The sequence below is a fragment of the Crocodylus siamensis genome, chromosome 5, assembly GCF_052110815.1.
Source record: "Crocodylus siamensis isolate JL-2025a chromosome 5, ASM5211081v1, whole genome shotgun sequence".
Classification (NCBI taxonomy): Eukaryota; Metazoa; Chordata; order Crocodylia; family Crocodylidae; genus Crocodylus; species Crocodylus siamensis.
In genome coordinates this window covers 39333034-39349143 of record NC_143399.1, presented here as the reverse complement: position 1 = coordinate 39349143, position 16110 = coordinate 39333034, and the positions used below count along the sequence as shown (strand labels likewise).

Below are 16110 nucleotides of genomic sequence, written 5' to 3'. Positions count from 1 at the left end.
GCTTTCCCCTCCCCCTCTCTCTCCTGTATAGCCCTGACCCCAGGATTAGGGCCTACCCCCAAGCTAAGCTCCATAAAGTCTCTCCCACCACTCCTGTTCTGCTACCCCCTGCCCTAGCCTGCCTGTGAGGCTGTGTGCAGGATGGCAGGGGTTTCCCCCATGGGAGAAAATAATCCTGGATGCTCAGATGCCCTGGCATGGGGCAGGGGCCCCTAACAAGGAAGTCTGGGGGGTTAGGAACAGCAAGGCCAAGTGGCATGAAACCCCATATCTCCCTGTGCACAGCCCCCCATGTCCCTGAGGAAGGGGGCAGGAGTCCATGGGCAACTGCCAAGGGCTTGCGTCTTGCCTTAGCTAGGAACAGGAGGTGGGGTGGGGGGAGATAAAATCTTAGTTGCTTTTAAGATGGGGGGGAGGGGAAGGACCCCCCCCCCCTGCCTGCCCGATCTCACCTGAAAGGGAAATTCCTCCCCTCCCCACTAGCAGGTATTTTGCTCCCACCCCAGGGTAAAGCCAAGGTCCTGGTGTTAGGCAGGTCCTGCCCAAAAGCATCTGGGGTAAATTGAGACCAAGTAGGCATTGTTCTAAGCACCCAGCAGCAAATAGGGGGAAGGTGGGGTTGGCAGAGCCACTGTGCTATATGGAGGGTCTAGGCCATGGACTGCTTATTATGGCTGTGGGTAGAGAAATTAGGAATGTCCAGCACACCCAAGCTGGCCACCAGTGACCTAGAACCAGATCATTAGACCTGGAGTAGGTGGGTGGTATACAAACTGGTATAATTCAGAGTGGTAAAGATCAAGATGGAGAACTCCAGAAGGATCTGGCCCTATTAAGCCAATGTGCACCTCAATTGCAGGTGATTTTTTCAATGTAGACTAAGTGTAAAGTGATGCATATAGGCAAAAATAATCCAAACTCTAGCCTACACTATGAGGGGCTCTACCTTAGTTGTCACCATATAGGAAGAGAACTAGGTGTATGTAGGCTAAATGCTAAACACACCGGCTCCATGCTCAGAAGCCATCAAAAAAACAAACAAAACGTTCAGGATTGCAAAGAAAAGAATTGTGAACAAAAGGGAAAAGTACTGTGATACCCTTCCATAAATCCATAGCGCATCCACACCTTGAATCCTGTGCCCAGTTATGGTCCCTGCACCTCAGAATGGACCTTATCTAGTTCTTCTAGATCCTGAGAAGGGCAACAAGGATGATCAGGGGTATGGAGAGGCTTCCACTGGAGAAGAAAATTAAGAGGCCAGGCCTAGTTGGGTTAGAAAAGAGACAGTTAAGGAGGGACATAAAGGTTTACAAACTGCTACAGTGAAAGTCAATAGGGATTTACTATTTACTGTCTTGACAAGAGCTAAGGGGTTACAACATGAAACCAATAGGTCACAAGTTTAAAAGTAACAAAAGGAAGCACTTTTCTACCCAGCATGTGATTCAAGTGTGGAAGTCCTTGCCACCAGCTACTCTGGAGGCTGACAGCTCGGCCAAATTCAAAACAGGGTTGGACAAATCCTTGGACAAAAGGGGCATCAGTAGGTATTGAGCACAGGAGTGAGAGGCATGGTCTCAGAATCAGCATTTCCTGGACCTTAAATGCTGGAGGCTGTGAGTGAGAGAAGAACAGTGGGGGGGAAAAAACCCTGGTCATGCCCTGTTCTGTGTGCTTTCTGTCTGTGTGACTTGGGACTAGGCTAGATGGACCTATGTGACCCAGTAAATGGCTGTTCTTATGCATGTAGGTTCTGGATTTGGTTCTAAACCACTCTTGGCACTGCTAAGAACCATCAGTAGTAGGTCCCTCCCCCTTGTAAGTACCATGTGCAGCCCAGGGACTGGCTGAAGGACCGTTTTAGAGCAGCTGGGCCCAGAAGAACACCAAGGGGATGAACTGGGGAAGGGGCAACAGAGCCAATGAGTGGTGGTAGGGGTCTAAAACATGAGCACCCTGTTGTGGCCACAAGCAGAGAGACCTAGGACCCCCAACCCAGAGGCAGGAGTCAATTGAGAACCAGCATATGGAGCCTATAGATGGGGATCTAGAACACCGGGGTGCAGGGGGGACACAACTAGGTCTCTGGGTCCAGGCCAAGAAACATCAGGCTGAAATGTCACAAAATACATTCAGGTGAGTGATGGAGGAAGAACCTAACCAGGAGGGTGGTGAGGTGCAGAGGCAGACCAGGGCTGGAGACCTCTCCCTGGCTGAATGTTCAAAAGGGAGGGCAGACAAACATGACTTGATGGGTCATGGCTAGGGCAGGGTAGCCAAGAACCAAGACACCTGGGTTCTCCCCCAACTCAGGGAGGAAAGTGGGATCTGGCAGGTTAGAGCGGGGGGGGGGGGGGGCTGGGAGCCAGGACACCTGGGTTCTCTCCAAACTCAGGAAACTGGAGTCTGGTGGATTGTAGCAGAGAGCCCATATTCCTGCCTTCTAGCCCTAGTTTTATTCCTGTTCTTTATCTGCTCTGTTTTAAGGCCTTACAACTTGGTCACAAGTATTATTGACTATCCCACACAAGACTGGCTGCAATTACAGACTTGGAAAGGGCCAACGTCCTTGAGAACAGAAACTTGGGAGATTTTTAGTGGGAAAATATGCAATAGGCTAAAAATGTGTCACTGGCTGGCCAAAATAATGCTGTTGGCTACAGGCTGTGTAGGCAGGGAAGGACAAAAAAGCAACTCAGCTGAGAAGGCAAGGCAAGAAATGAATCAGAAAAAGATAAACCCTGCCCAGACAGCAGAAGCAGAGGACTGTAGGAAATGGAAAAGAGAAGCTAAAGGCCATAAGGACTTAACTCTGTCTGGGAAAGATGAAGACAAAAAGGAGGAGGTTGGGTACTATAATATCTTTTATACAAGGCACCCCAGAATGAGGCCCCTGCTACATCTAGTATATAATTAACTGGTGACTTGTGCAACAAATTTAGAACAGCCACATGTGTAAAGTAATTATCATACTATAAAAAGGACTATCCAGCCATAAAAGAGCCAACAAGCTATCAAGTTAGTGCTTGAAAACATGTAACTACAAAGCTGATTCTTACCCAGCTTTCATTTGAACATGTGCACTTCTTTCACTTTGAATAGCAAAACAAAGGTTTTTCCCTGTAGTAATGTGCCTCGCAGCAGCAAATTTACATGCTGTTACTTCTGATTTAAGTGGCAGAAACTCTTCTTACCGTATTTCTCACATATAATATGCACTCCAATTTCCAGCAGCTGTTTCTTCGGAGGTGGGGGTTATGTCAGGAAATACAGTGTTTTTAGGAGATAAAAGGGATCTTATGGGATGAGCACATCTGTAGTTGAAGCCCCTTTCAAATGGGCAACAGCTGTTAGGTTCAACAGCTGTGGACAAGCTGGGAGCAATACAAATACAACAAAACTACTACAACTTTAACCCTAGCACCACTTGAATGACCCACAGCTGAAAACTGGGAGCTCTGTTGTGGAGACAGGCTGAGGGATGACCCTACCCCATGAGCTCCCTGGGTGAAAGAGACAGTGTACAATTAAAACAAAAGCAGTCACTAGCTCTTCTGAAGCTTCTCCAAATCTCCTGTGACCCTACATTTAGCAGCAGACCTGGGGCACTACCCAACAGAGAATGGTGGGCTGGCAACAGGAAGGGGACAGCCCTCAAGTACTTCAAAGGAGATGCCAGAAGCTCTTGGCATGGGGTGGAATGCCAGTGAAAGGCTTCCTGATCCACTAGTGTCTCCAGAGGATGTCAGTCTGATTCCAGCAAGTCCAGGTGCCTTACATCCACGAGTTTTCAAAGAGGTGGCCAACAGCAGGACAGAGCTTTCCTGGTATGCTAAAGCTTTTATGTCTGGGAGTGCTGGGACAGTTCCAGAGAAGGGGAAGAAACGCTCGTGTGGTACCAGCAACAGAGGGCAAGACAATGGCCTGGTATAGATCTGGGGTAAAGAAAGAGCTGCTGCTACCAGGCTGAGGTAAAAGGGGATGGCAGAGTTTATGCCAGTTCAGACAGGCTTATGGAACATTGGCCTTACCAACGCAGCTGGACCCTTGACTTGGAGGAATGAAGGGATGAGCAAAGGTGGAAGCACTGGTGTAGCAGAAGGCGGGGTCAGGACCCCTTAGCCTCCCAGGACTTGTAGCCCCTGATGCAGCGCCCACCCTATATCCCATAGCAGTCGAGGTGTCAGACCATGGCAATGTGCTCAGAGGGGCACAGGCCAGACACAGCAAAAGGGCAGGAGTGCCCTTGGGGGAGCTGAGACTGGAGGAAACCTAGGTGCTATTGAACTGGGGGAATGTGCTGGCCCCAGCCCTATGCCCACACCCATCTGGAGTCCAGCCCAGATGGGTAGGGCTCCAGCTCTGCCTCTGGCACTGCCTGCCGTGCCACAGAGGTTCCCACCTCTGAGCTTCCATCCCAGAGGGCAAAGACCCCACCCCATACCCCTCACAGTGCCCAGGACCCCCCACCCCATGACAACCAGCCACACCCCACACGCACACAAAATGTGTCTTTATTTACAACTACAATACAAAAGTGACAGTGAGCAGAGGTCTGAGATTGCCTCTTGCTGCATCCTTCCTGCCTACAGGTCTCATCCCCCACCTGCTACCGTTTACCTGCCCTGAGGAAGGGACCCAGACCAATGGCATCCCCCACCCCCATGGCCTTGAAAGGTGCATAGGCCTCACCCCCAAGGAGGAAGGGGTGGGGCTAAGCCTGCATGACAGGGCGGGACTTCTTGGCTTCCAGACGTACCCCAGATCCTGCAAAGCCGGTGCCACCCTGGAAGTGAGAAAGGACAGGGTGGGGGTCAGAGGACATGGATGCACCCCTCAGTCCTTCCCCCACACTCAGACTGGCTCAGGCCTGGTGGGAGCAGGCAGGGGTGCCCCTAGAGGTGGGAAGAGGCAGGAGAACCCCAGGCAAACCTCACTCCCACTCACCCGCTGCAGCACAATGATGTCATCCTCATGCAGCTTCTCCTCATTAAGGGGGTCCACCATGTCCTTACGAATAAGGCGCTCCACACAGTCCAGAGTCACCACCGCACCCCTGCCAAAGGGGAGGGGTCAGGACTTGGAGGCCAGTGCCCCATGCCCACCACCAGCACGGTGGAAACTACCTACCCTCAACCTTCTACCCAGCCTTGCTGGCGCCCCTCACTCCCAACCTGCGATACCCTGCCCCCATAACAGCCCTGCCAGTGCCCCCCACTTATGACCTGCAGCCCCCTGCACCCTCTCTTCCAAACCCCCTCCAGTCCTGTCAGTACCCCTCCCTCCCAACCTGCAGCCCCAGACTCACGAAGGGCGGAGCACAGCACAGGGCACCGAGTTGCCCAGCATATCATGGGTGACAGCACAGATGTAGCGGTCCTGCCGGTTGATCAGCCCCACCCGGTCCACAGAGGGGTCAGCAGGGGTGAAGTGCACAGGCGTCAAGTCCTTCATCTTAAGCGGCTTCCCACTCATGGGGCAGTATACGCACTTGTCCTGCAGGGGAAAGCTGAGTTTGGAGTGGGTCTGGACACCTGGGTTCTCTCCCAATTCTGGTAGGGGAGTGGGGTCTGGGTGGGAGTCAGGATGCCTGTTCCAGGCTCTAGAACAGCAAACCTTAGTACCATTCCAGATTTCCCATGACTCATTTCCCCACGTGAGTGGACAGTGGTTTATGAGTGCACCCCACCACAGGAAGAGGTGGGGGGCAATATAGAGGTGGGGGGGGCAGGAGCCAGCCCTACTCCCAGCTGCTTAGGCTGGGGCCCTGTAGGGAGGTGGGGGAGTTGCTAGATGGTTAGGAGGGACATGGACTGGGAAGATGGGGGCTAAGATGCTGGGGCAGGGGAAGAACTGGAGAAGCAGGGTCTCCGGGCAGCAGGAAGTATGGGTCTCTGCAACACACTCACCGGTTTGCGCAGAACACTAGCCTTTGCTTCAGGCGTCAGTGAAGGGATCCAGAAACTGGGAAGCTTCTTGTCCTTGTCCTCGCTGCTGGGGCCAGGCTGGGCATCCCCTGAAATTCACCATAGTGGCTCACTCCTGATCCAAGGTCCCCTGCTCCCTGGCCTGGACCCCCCCACCCCTGCCAGTGTTCCTCACTCGTAACCCACATCCCCCTGCAGCCTTGCTGGTACCCCTCATTCCCAACCTGCAGTCCCCTGCCTCCCCACAACCCTGCTGATTCCTCTCACTCCTGACTCACAGCCCCGGCCCCCCCAAGCCCTGCCCAGTCTCCCTCACTCCTGCCCTGCAGAACCCTCCCTCCCAGTACCCCTCACTCCCAATTCTCACCCCACTGCCTCACCCCCAGCCCTGCCTGTGCCCCTAACTCCTGCCCCAGCTCACCTGCTTTGCGCTCAAAGGGGTTAAGTGGCTTGCTGACTATGCTCATCTCCTTGTCCAGGAAGCCCCTCACCTTGGACTCTTCAGCCGCCCGGCTCAGCTCCTCCAGCTCTGTTCTCTTCTCATTTTTCTGCTTCTCATAGGCCTGGGAAACCAGTGGGAGGGGACCCCTCAGATAGTGAGGGGCCTAGCTAGGGAGAACCCCACCCAGATCTGCTCCCCAGCCCCACCCTCTCCCTACAATCAGTGCCAGGTCTTGAACTTGTAGTGTCCAGGTCCTCCACTGCAGACTTTGGTGACCACAGTAGACCCAGCTGCTCTCTCCATGGGGACTGGACCCCTCCTCAAGGGGTGTTTCCCCACAGGGCCATGGGAGGAACTAGGAAAATCCAGCTCGCTCCATGATGCCCCTCACAACCCAGCCCCCAGCCCCTTACTCCTCCACCCCAAAGCCCTGAACTCCCCAGTCCTGCCAGTGCCCCTTATTCCCAAATAATAGCCAGCTGTGCTAGGTCCCACAGTCCTGACCTACATCCCCTAGCCCTGCCAGTGCTCCTCACTCTTGACCCACTGCCACTTCCATCCCCAGTCCTGTCAATGCTCACTTCCACCCTGCAGTCCTCACCTCCCATGTCTGCACCTCTGTTCCCAAAAGCAAGGCCTTCCCAGCCCCTTCACCTTTATTTGTCGGGCAATCTCCTTCTTCTGGTGCAGAATATACTCCAGGATGACCTCCTTCTCATACAGGTACCCGTCGGGGCTGGAGGAGTGAGATGACATGGGCAGGGGGAGGTTGAGATGCCAACCTCTCTGTACTCCCATGTGTCAGCTGGAGACACCCTCTCCATTTCAGGGGGAACCTGCCAGCTGGAGACCCAGCACCTCTGGCCTGCCCCAGAGCAGCTCAGCCTCCTGCTGTCTAAAGGCAATAAGGAAGCAGCAAGAGTTCTGCCCTCTCTCTTCCTCTCTTCTGTGTGACCCCAGGAGCTAGAGCTTCAAGGGGAAATACACTTCTGGATACCACAAACCTCAAAGGATTGGTGTCAACAAAACTGAGCAGAGAAAAGATGCCAGGTAAGATGAAACCCCCACAAGGCATGGCTGCTGGCACCTGGGTGATCCTCTCTACTTTTATACCTCTGCTAGGACCCATAGCCCAGGCCCAGGCCATGGCCATCTCTGCTCTCCTACACCCCCCAAATCTCCTTTCTCCAGATACCTACGTGACCACAGGGTCTTTGCAAGGCTGCAGTGAGAGGCAGCAGCAGTCAAAATCTTTGATGGCATCTCGGCTCAGCCGCACATTCTGGGTACCATAACCGGAGGCAGCTACCAAAGGAAAGGGCCAGAAGTCAGGGAGGAGGGGATTAGAAAATAGAAGGGGAAAGGGGTGACACGCTGCTCTCTCCCCACCTCCCCCAGCCCTGGCACTGCCCCTCACCCCTGCCCCACAGTCTCCTTCCTCCCAGCAAGCTTCGCCAGTGCCTCTCACTCGCAAACTGTAGCCTCCCAACTGCCCCACAGGCTCACCTGTGTCCTTCTTTTTCTCATGGTAGGTGTAAACAGCCCCTGCGGTGCAATTCTTGCCATGGCGGGTCATCCTCACTCAGAGTCCCCAAGGAAAAGAAGCGCAGAGGGATGCAGTGTTGACCCCAGATCCAGGGCTCTGGGGGGGGTTGAACCTCACAGGTAAGGGGGGGTCCCAACCCAGATCTGCAGTCCTGTACCACCCAGGGGATCTGGCCAATCACAGACCACCTCAACACTCCTAGGGAGGCTGATCACCTAAGGTCTGGCTATGCCTTGAGTCTTTCCCACCCAGATGTGACTTACCATGACCCTCTGCCCCCTTCCCACAGAAGGTGGACAGGGGCAACCCAGGGGAAGGAGACCCAAAGTGATGGGCCAGGGCAGGGACAGGGAACCCTTTACTTCCACCCCAAGTGCCAAGGCAGAAGAGGGGCCCAGTGGAACACCAGGTGTGAGGCCCCCCCCAATCCACAGCCCTATTGTATATCCCCAGCATAAGGTGGGGAACAGAGTTTGTGCACTTCCAGTGTAAAGGAGAATCCTAGCCCCCAGGTTGGGGAGAACCCAGGCGTCCGAGCTCCCCGCCGCGGGGGTCAGGGCAATGGCGAGGGGGGTGGGCGGTTTCCCGGCTCGCGAGGCTCCAGCCTTTGCCTCACCTGCCCCCTGCGCCGCCAACCAGAAATGGCAGCAGCCGGAAGTGTCCCATACCTCCCCGCCCCGAGCGGGGCCTCAGGAAAAGAAATCCGAGAGAGGAAACTGGGAGCGCGGGTCACGGGTTCCGCATCGCTATGGTTCCGCCGCGGCGGCCGCGAACCTGGCGTCCTCCCGCGCCGGGGTTTGCGTGGAGCCGAGGGCCCGCCCAGAGCTGGGGCTGAACCCAGCCTCCCGGCCCCGCCCAGCCATCCCGCCTCAGACCCCAAACCCCTCCCAGTGCCCGCGCGGAACCGAGGCGTCCAGGCTCCCAGCTCCCGGCTCCCAGCGCTGGGCGGGAACCCCTGGCTCGCAGCCATGCTCCCCCCCTCGTTTGCAGATCCCGCACAGGGCCCAGGCTTCCACCCGCGTTTCTTCCTCAGGCCCCTCGTTCCGTGGAGGCTTTGGGGCCCCTATGTGGGGTGTCCCCAGGCCGGCAGACGCGGCGGGAGGCACCTGGGTCTCTCTATGCTACCAATGGGAAGGGGGGTTGCTGCCCCAGCTCCGTCCCACAACACCCCCCCTTCCCCAAGGCACGCACTCACCTGCTCCTCCTCCACCATGTGACCCTTGGTCCCTCCCCGCCCTCACCTGCCCGGGAGAACCCAGGAGTGCGGGAGCTCGGGACGCACCAGTCTCCGGAGGGGGGTGACGAGAGGGAGCTCCAGAGCGTGCGGGTGCGGTAGTGTGGACTTGGCCCCCACCTTGGGGAGCACCTGGACCGCCCTCCCGGTCACAGCTGGATCGGGGCCCCCACGGCTAGACCGGGGCGAGCTGGGGCAGGGAAGGACACAGCGTCCCCCAGCGGCTGCCCCCCCTCGGGCAGGTGAGTCCGCCCCGACTCTGGAATTGACGCATTTCATTTGCCCTCACCCACGGCCAGTGCAGCATAGGGGGGGTCGTGCCCCGGGGGCGGGAAGGGCCCGGCTCGGGGGCAGCTGACAGCGGGGCGGGTGCTGGCGGGGGTGTCCTGGTGCCCGTGATCTGCAATGGAAAACGAAACTCCTGGTCCCGACCAGGAAGCAACACGGGCTGCAGCGCCGGCACGCCCCCCATCCCCCTAAGGGGCGAAGCCGGAGAGGATCGCGGGGCCTTGGGGCGGGGGTGTCCGCCCAGGGCCAAGCCCCCATGATCTTCTGCGCTAGGATCCCTGGGGGCTTTCCGGTGCCCTGATGGCGTCTCCCGGACACAGGAGAGAACCCAGGCTCACAGCTCCCCCCCACCACTCCCCTCCTGGAGCTGGGAAAGAACCCAGGCTTCCCGCTTCAAACCCCTGCACTAACCCACCAGACCCTTCACCCTCCCCAGCCCTGCAAGAGAACCTAGGTGTCCAGGCACTCTGTGCCCTTGTTCTGATCCACCAGATCCCCCCTACTCCTGTGCCCAAATTGGGAAAGAAGCCAGCCATTCTGGCTCCCAGCCCTTCCTCCCGCCCTCACCCACCAGCCCCCTCCCGGAACAGGGAAAGAACCCAGGCATCAGGCATCAGAGCTGTCCCAGCCCCCTACATCCCTGGCAGTCACACAAACAAGGCGTGGGGTTAGCCCCAGGGCCTGGGCAGAGCCCCATTGATCCCTGGCTATTGCTGAAGCCTCTTGTTTGTGCCCTGAATCTGTCCAGTCCCAGGTCACCTTGGGTTTCAGGGGGGAGGGAGGGGGGGTGACACTAGACACTGACTTCTTCAAAGTGGTGGGGGGGGGAACCCAGGAGTCCCAGCTTCCACCCCAACTCCCATTAGGAAGTCTTCATCATAACCCCAGGAATCAGACACTCATCCAGGCTCTGACATGGGGGTTGTTACTAGGGAGCGTAGCAATGTTTGGGGTGCAGGCAGGGGAGACCCCACCTGGGGGGATGTGAATTCACTTGGGTTTTGGGGAGTCCATTGTGGGGAGGGATGAGGGGGCCAGTGGCTGTTAGGGAGGTGCATGGGGGTCCTTCAGGGGCTGGGCACTAGGGCTCTGGCTTGGGGTGCTGGAGTTGCATGTGGTAGCACAGTCCCCTGATGCTACCACCCCCACCCCACAGGTACGTCTGGCCATGCAGGGGGCCCTGGCTCTTCTCCTGGGAGGCCTCCCGCTTCTCTCTGGTCTTGCTAGCTCTCCCCGGCGGCCCCAGCTCCCCACACAGGGACCAGAGCAAGGTATGTGGAGTGGAGCTGTAAATGGGGGTCATGGATATGGGGGTGAGGAGAGTCCTTCCCCACAGGCACCTCAGGGGGCGGGTGCCAAGACTTCTCAAGAGAGCCCCACTCCCCTCCTAGTGCTGGGAGAGAAAACCCAGGTGTCTTGGCTCCCAGCCCCCTGCTCTAACCCACATCAACCCACTCCTTACCCAAAAGTGGGAGAGAGCTGGGGTGGAACCCAGGTGTCCTGACTCTATGGCCCTGTTGCACAGTGTTCCTGGAGGCAGGACAGGCACACAGGTTCCTGGGGCGCCGGCTACACTACAACCATTGGGACTTTGAGCTGGTGACACCAGGAAACCTGGAGCGCGAGTGCCGTGAAGAAGTGTGCAACTACGAGGAGGCCCGAGAGATCTTTGAGGATGACGCCCTCACAGCTGAGTATAGGGGCACCCAGCAGGAAGGGGTGTGGAGGGTTCACGGACCTGCCAGGGCACTGCCTCATCCACTGCAGTGAACCCAGCTAGCGTGGTGCCTGAACATTGGGGTTCACTGCCCATCCCAGGGACAGGAGAATTCCCTTCATGGCCACGTGTGGCAGGCTGTGGGGTGAGGGGCATCATCTGGTCTTGGGCCAGCTGGCTATGTCATGTCCTAGTACCTGGATAGAACATAGTCAGGAGTGCTGGGGATGTTGGAGCAGGGGGCAGAAAGTGCTGAGGTATCCCTCCTTCTCTAGCCCAGCATCCTGTCTCTGAGCACGAACAATCCCAGGGCTCTGAGCTGCTATGGAGTTGCCTTGCTGCCAGCAGGGAGTTCTCCCCACCCTTGCATAGCCTGAAAGCTAGACCCAAAGCGGGGGAGAGCTGGGAGACAGGACTCTAGGGTTCTCTCCCAGTTCAGTGTAGGAGGCAGATGTGTGGTAGTGGGGGCTGGGAGCCTGGATCCCTGGGTTCTCTCCCAGCTCTGGGAGGGGAGTGGGGGTCCAGGAACACGGTGTCCTAAATGCAGGGAGGTGGCAGATGTGGGAAGCAGAGCACCTGTCCCAACAGCCATGCTCACTCCCTGTCTCCTGCCCTCGCAGAAAGCCTTCTGGGAGACCTACCTCCATAACGGCAGAGGCGGGAGCTCAGGTGAGTCCTAGGCATGGCCCCTACCTCCATATCCCTTAGCCACCCTGTGCCTGGGTGGGAACTGGTTCCCCCTCCTTCCACACTCCACCCAGGTCCCTTACCTCTTCCTCCACCCCTTTCTGCCCCCCAGACATGGCCAGTGTGGATGTGGCTGGCCTGGTGGCTGCGCTAGTGGCTGCTGTGGTGCTCACTGTCCTGTTCGCTGTTATCCTCATGTACTGGGTCAGATACCGAAACAAGGACAGGAGGCAGCGCAGGTAACCTTGGACTGGGAGGGGGGCAGGGTGCACAGCTCTTGGGGGGGACATGGGGCAGGCAGACTGCAGTGCCCCTGGGCATCCCTGGGGAGGGTGTTAGGCCTGGCTTCCTCTCCAGGGAGCAGAGGAGCAGCTTATTAAAGGAATGGGAGGAGGCAGGGGATGCTGCAGTGAGGAGGCCACAGCAGCTCAGGAGAGGGATGTTGGGGCTGGGGCACCCAGATCCCCCAAGGGAAAGGGGAGGGTTTCATTATGCTCCTTCCCAAGCGGGGCGGGGGGGGAGAGGGGTTGCGGTTGAGGGTGGAAACGGGGGGGCAGTGTCTCCCCACGGGGATACAGGGGCAATGGCCTGCAGACCATGGTTGTCAGGGGGCCTCCCCTAAACCCCTGCTTCTCCCCCCTCCCAGCATCCTGGTGCCCCTGAACCCTGAGCTGCCCCTGAGCTGCCTTCCAGAGACCCCCAAGCCACCAGATGCTCCTGGGCTGCCGTCCTACCAGGAGGCCCTGGAGGCTTCAGGGGCCTATGATGCGCCCCCGCCGCCCTATAGCAGGTGGGTCTGTCTGTCTGTGTGTCCATCCATTGCCAGCTCCTATCCTAAAACACAGCTGCATCTGGGGTCCCCAGTGTGTGTGTGTGTATGCCTGCCAAGGAGGATAGGAGCCAGGATGCCTGGGTTCTACTACTCACCCCAGAAGAACTGTTAGCAAGTCCCTCCATGCCTCACTTTCCTTGCCTGAAAGTGCTGCTCAGGCGTGTGTGTTATTTCACTTAACCCAGGAGCTCTAGGGGTAGGGATCATTCCTCACTGTGCAGAGCTTAGCAGCATAAAGCCCCCAGGTCTCAGCTGCACGGTGCCCTGCCTCGTGGGGGAGTTCCCTGACCTTGCTCAGATCCTGGTCAGAGAGGAACCAAATGTCCGTACAGACCCCATTCCCCAGCATTTATTTCCCCTCCCTTTCTTGATGTTGACCACTTTTCTTCCAACTGTGTGTTGGACATTTGAGTCTGACTGTGTCCCGACCAATGCCCCTTCCCGCTCTGCAGCCTTGTTTCTAGGCCAGGAGGTGATAGATATCATTAGCTACATGGAGATATTGGTGTGGGGAGCGGGGACAGAAGGTAAAGCAGATGAAGGGACCTTTTCCACTCACACCAAGGGGGAGTTGACCCAGGGTTCCCCCTGCAGTACTAGGTTCTAGAGCTAAGGGTGTCACTATGATTCGGGCACGTGCCTGGCACCTCGGATCCCCCAAATCCAGGCCGGGTCTCCCTGGGGCTGTGACTTAGCTCCTCTGTGCCTCAGTTTCCTTAGCTGATACATGATGTCCTGATGTCCCCCATGCCCTGAAGAGCCCAGACACCCCAGTGACAGACCTCCTCTCAGTTAATCCACATGGAAACTCCTGCCATAGAGCCCAGCCCTGGCTGAGATCCATTTCCCTGCCCCCTCCAGTCTTATCTATCTATCCATCCATCCATCCATCCTGAAACAGCAACATCCAGAGTTCCCAGTGTGTCTGTGTGTGTGTGTCTGTGTGTGTGTGTCTGTGTGTGTGTCTGTCTGGGGGGAGGGTGGGGGGGACTTCTCTGAATCATGAGAAGTCCATGATCCAGAGCAGAGGGTGAGTGGGCTCCAAGCTAGAACCTATAACACCCCTCTTGCCATGGGGGTGGGGGCCAGGCACAGCACAGCCGCTGAATCTCAGCAGGGGCCAAACAAGTAGTAGGGGAGGTTGAAACTGAGGCACAGCACAGGATGCATGTTTGGCCTTTACCTACTCACGCAAGGTGGTTGTGGGGGCTGGTCCCCACCGCCACCTGCTATGCTGCCCCATCCAGCAGGGGGCACCAGGCTGTAGTGGGTACCTGCCTCCCCCTGGGCTGCCAGGGGCCTGCTGGGAAATCTCAAGGGAGAGAGGAGATGCTGGGTTTGGGGAGGGGCTGCAGTTGTTACCCCAGCTGACCCCATTTCCCTTCCTCCCCCAGGGACTCTGTCCGCTGATCAGACTGACAGCCCCTGCAGCATGATGGGGGTGGGGAGAGCATGTGTGAAAAATGTGAGTGTGTATAACATGACCAGCATGCGTGTGACATTGGGGGGCATGTGAGACACAAGTGTGCAAGACAAACAATGTGTATGTAACATGGGGGGGTGCAATTGTACAAGGTGGTAGGGGCAGAGGATTGGGGGAGAAGGGAGTGTGCAGGTGCAACCTGTTATGAGGCATGTGTGGATGAGTGTGCAACAGAGGAAATGTGCCAGTTGGTGGGTGAGGGGGCGGATATAAAAGATGGGACACGTATATGAGAGGGAATGGGTATGTGACAGAGGTGTGCATGTGATGTACCACTGAGGTACATGTGGCTGTGTGCACAAAGGGTGAATGTGCAAGGCAGAATGGCATGGGTGTGTGTGTGTGCATAGTACGAGAGCATGCACACCTGTCAGGATGAGTGTGCAAACGTGTCTGTTCCCATGTCTCCCTCTTGACCCAGCTCCCCCCAGGCCTCAAGTGCCTTCACCCAGGGGCTTCCCCGATTTCCCACCCCTCAGCTCCTGGGAGAAGGAGCCACCCCTGCCTGTGATGGTTATATGGAAATAAAGTGTAAATAACCTGCCAGACCCCTGTTTGTCTTGTGTCACATTACTACACCTCCGTACCCCATCCTTGCATGGGGATTACCAGGAGCTTTCGTCTGTGCAAGATGCTGTCATGTGCTGAAAAGGATGCATGGATGCTAATGCCTTGCCTCTGGAGCTGCCCCCTGGGACCCAGGCCTTTTTTGCACTGCTGTTCCATGGAGTTGTGCAGCATGGGTCCTCTGGTGCAACACACGAATGAACAGGTAGTAGTGAGTACTGCTAGAGGGTTCATGAATCCCAGTGTCTTGGGTGGGAGGCTGTGGGGGAACCTCAGAGGGGGATTGGGGGGGAACAGCTGGAATCCTCAGGGAGCCTGGGGGGAAGGGATGGGGGTGATGCATCAGGAAGACATGCCCCCTCATTTGAAACAGTTGGGTTGGGGAGAGTGACTGGGAGGTTCTCCGAGCTAATGAGGCTTCGAGTAGAGCTGTTGAGGTGAACATGCCAAGAGCCTGTTTAACCCAGCCCCTGGGGGACTACATGTCCCAGCATGCAGTGTACCCACCTCTCCCTTCAGCAGTGTCCCCCACGCCCAGTGCATCATGGGGATTGTAGTTCCTCCAGGCAGTTGTCTGCTGTGGGGCTGAATGGCGGTCTTGGGGCCAGGTGGGGGCCCCCTGAGCCTCACCCCACTGCACGGAGAAAGTGGGGAAGTGCAAAGAGGGCTCTCTCCCAGGAGGGCAAGGCCTGGTGCTCCAGCAAAGGGTGGGCTGCTCTCCCCGCCCCCCAATTTGTAGCATGCCCTTTCCCTCAATCCTACTGCCACAGACAGACCTTGCCTGGCACACCCCCTCACCCCAAGCCTGGACACACCAGGGTTCATTCCCCAGGCTCTAACAGGCTTTAAGGCAACACCCAGCGCACCCCCCCCCCAGCCCATCTTGTAGCAGTCAGCCTGGGAGGAAGTGGGGGACCCATCAGCAGATGTTCCTCGGTCCCCAGCTCGCCCGGTTTCAAGCCTCACATGCACTTGCAACCTTGCACACGTATGCCCTGCTTTTGGTCCACATGAGCATGCAAGGCAGGACTGGGGTATACATAAGCCAGGGGGCTATAAGGTGTTATACACACATGAATGTGGGGGGGTATTGTGTGGCACACAAGTGGGAAGGCTGGTGAGGAGGCACGGGTGTATGGGGGCACATAGATGGGGCACCTCCATCGTTCCCCTGAGGCCTGCCTTGCTCTCCTGGCAGGGGAGAAGGCCCAGGATACACATGCCTCCCAGGTAGTGGGGGAATCTCTCCCCGTGTCCCCTACACCCCCTCTTTCCTACCCCAATATCCTGGCGGGGGTGGGGGAAGCCGTGGGAACCCATGGAAGGGGGGAGGTCTCTGTGTGCTCCCTGCTCCCTACTCCAGCCCCAATACCCTGGCGGGGGG

General features: G+C 57.2%; 2 protein-coding genes across 4 annotated transcripts; one reads left to right on the top strand and one right to left on the bottom strand.

Annotated features, from left to right (window-relative positions):
- Window positions 1–4501: 4501 nt before the first annotated feature.
- On the bottom strand, window positions 4502–8684 carry NOSIP (nitric oxide synthase interacting protein). Of its 2 annotated transcripts, XM_090048954.1 has the most exons (9): window positions 8535–8684; window positions 7879–8014; window positions 7572–7677; window positions 7027–7108; window positions 6352–6493; window positions 5913–6019; window positions 5312–5499; window positions 4951–5059; window positions 4502–4789 (listed from the first exon to the last, which is right to left on the bottom strand). In XM_090048954.1, the coding sequence occupies exons 2-9, from the start codon at window positions 7946–7948 to the stop codon at window positions 4718–4720; spliced, it is 876 nt and encodes a 291-aa protein (XP_089905080.1). In that variant the 5' UTR covers window positions 7949–8014; window positions 8535–8684; the 3' UTR covers window positions 4502–4717. The 2 variants fall into 2 exon arrangements, with proteins under 2 accessions (XP_089905080.1, XP_089905079.1); XM_090048953.1 differs by lacking the exon at window positions 8535–8684 and having other exon boundaries at window positions 7879–8528.
- A 429-nt stretch (window positions 8685–9113) lies between these two features.
- On the top strand, window positions 9114–14707 carry PRRG2 (proline rich and Gla domain 2). Of its 2 annotated transcripts, XM_090048956.1 has the most exons (7): window positions 9114–9394; window positions 10597–10711; window positions 10966–11129; window positions 11778–11826; window positions 11957–12083; window positions 12491–12634; window positions 14071–14707. In XM_090048956.1, the coding sequence occupies exons 2-7, from the start codon at window positions 10609–10611 to the stop codon at window positions 14084–14086; spliced, it is 603 nt and encodes a 200-aa protein (XP_089905082.1). In that variant the 5' UTR covers window positions 9114–9394; window positions 10597–10608; the 3' UTR covers window positions 14087–14707. The 2 variants fall into 2 exon arrangements, with proteins under 2 accessions (XP_089905082.1, XP_089905081.1); XM_090048955.1 differs by having other exon boundaries at window positions 12491–14707.
- Window positions 14708–16110: the final 1403 nt, after the last annotated feature.

Coding starts and splice junctions, on each gene's coding strand:
- NOSIP (XM_090048954.1), bottom strand. CDS start 7,948: ATGACCCGCCATGGCAAGAATTGCACCGCAGGGGCTGTTTACACCTAC. Junction 7,109..7,571: donor TGCAAAGACCCTGTGGTCAC/GTAGGTATCTGG, acceptor TCACTCCTCCAG/CCCCGACGGGTACCTGTATG. Junction 5,060..5,311: donor TGTGCTGTGCTCCGCCCTTC/GTGAGTCTGGGG, acceptor CCCCTTTGGCAG/GGGTGCGGTGGTGACTCTGG.
- PRRG2 (XM_090048955.1), top strand. CDS start 10,609: ATGCAGGGGGCCCTGGCTCTTCTCCTGGGAGGCCTCCCGCTTCTCTCT. Junction 10,712..10,965: donor CACACAGGGACCAGAGCAAG/GTATGTGGAGTG, acceptor CCTGTTGCACAG/TGTTCCTGGAGGCAGGACAG. Junction 11,130..11,777: donor TTGAGGATGACGCCCTCACA/GCTGAGTATAGG, acceptor CTGCCCTCGCAG/AAAGCCTTCTGGGAGACCTA.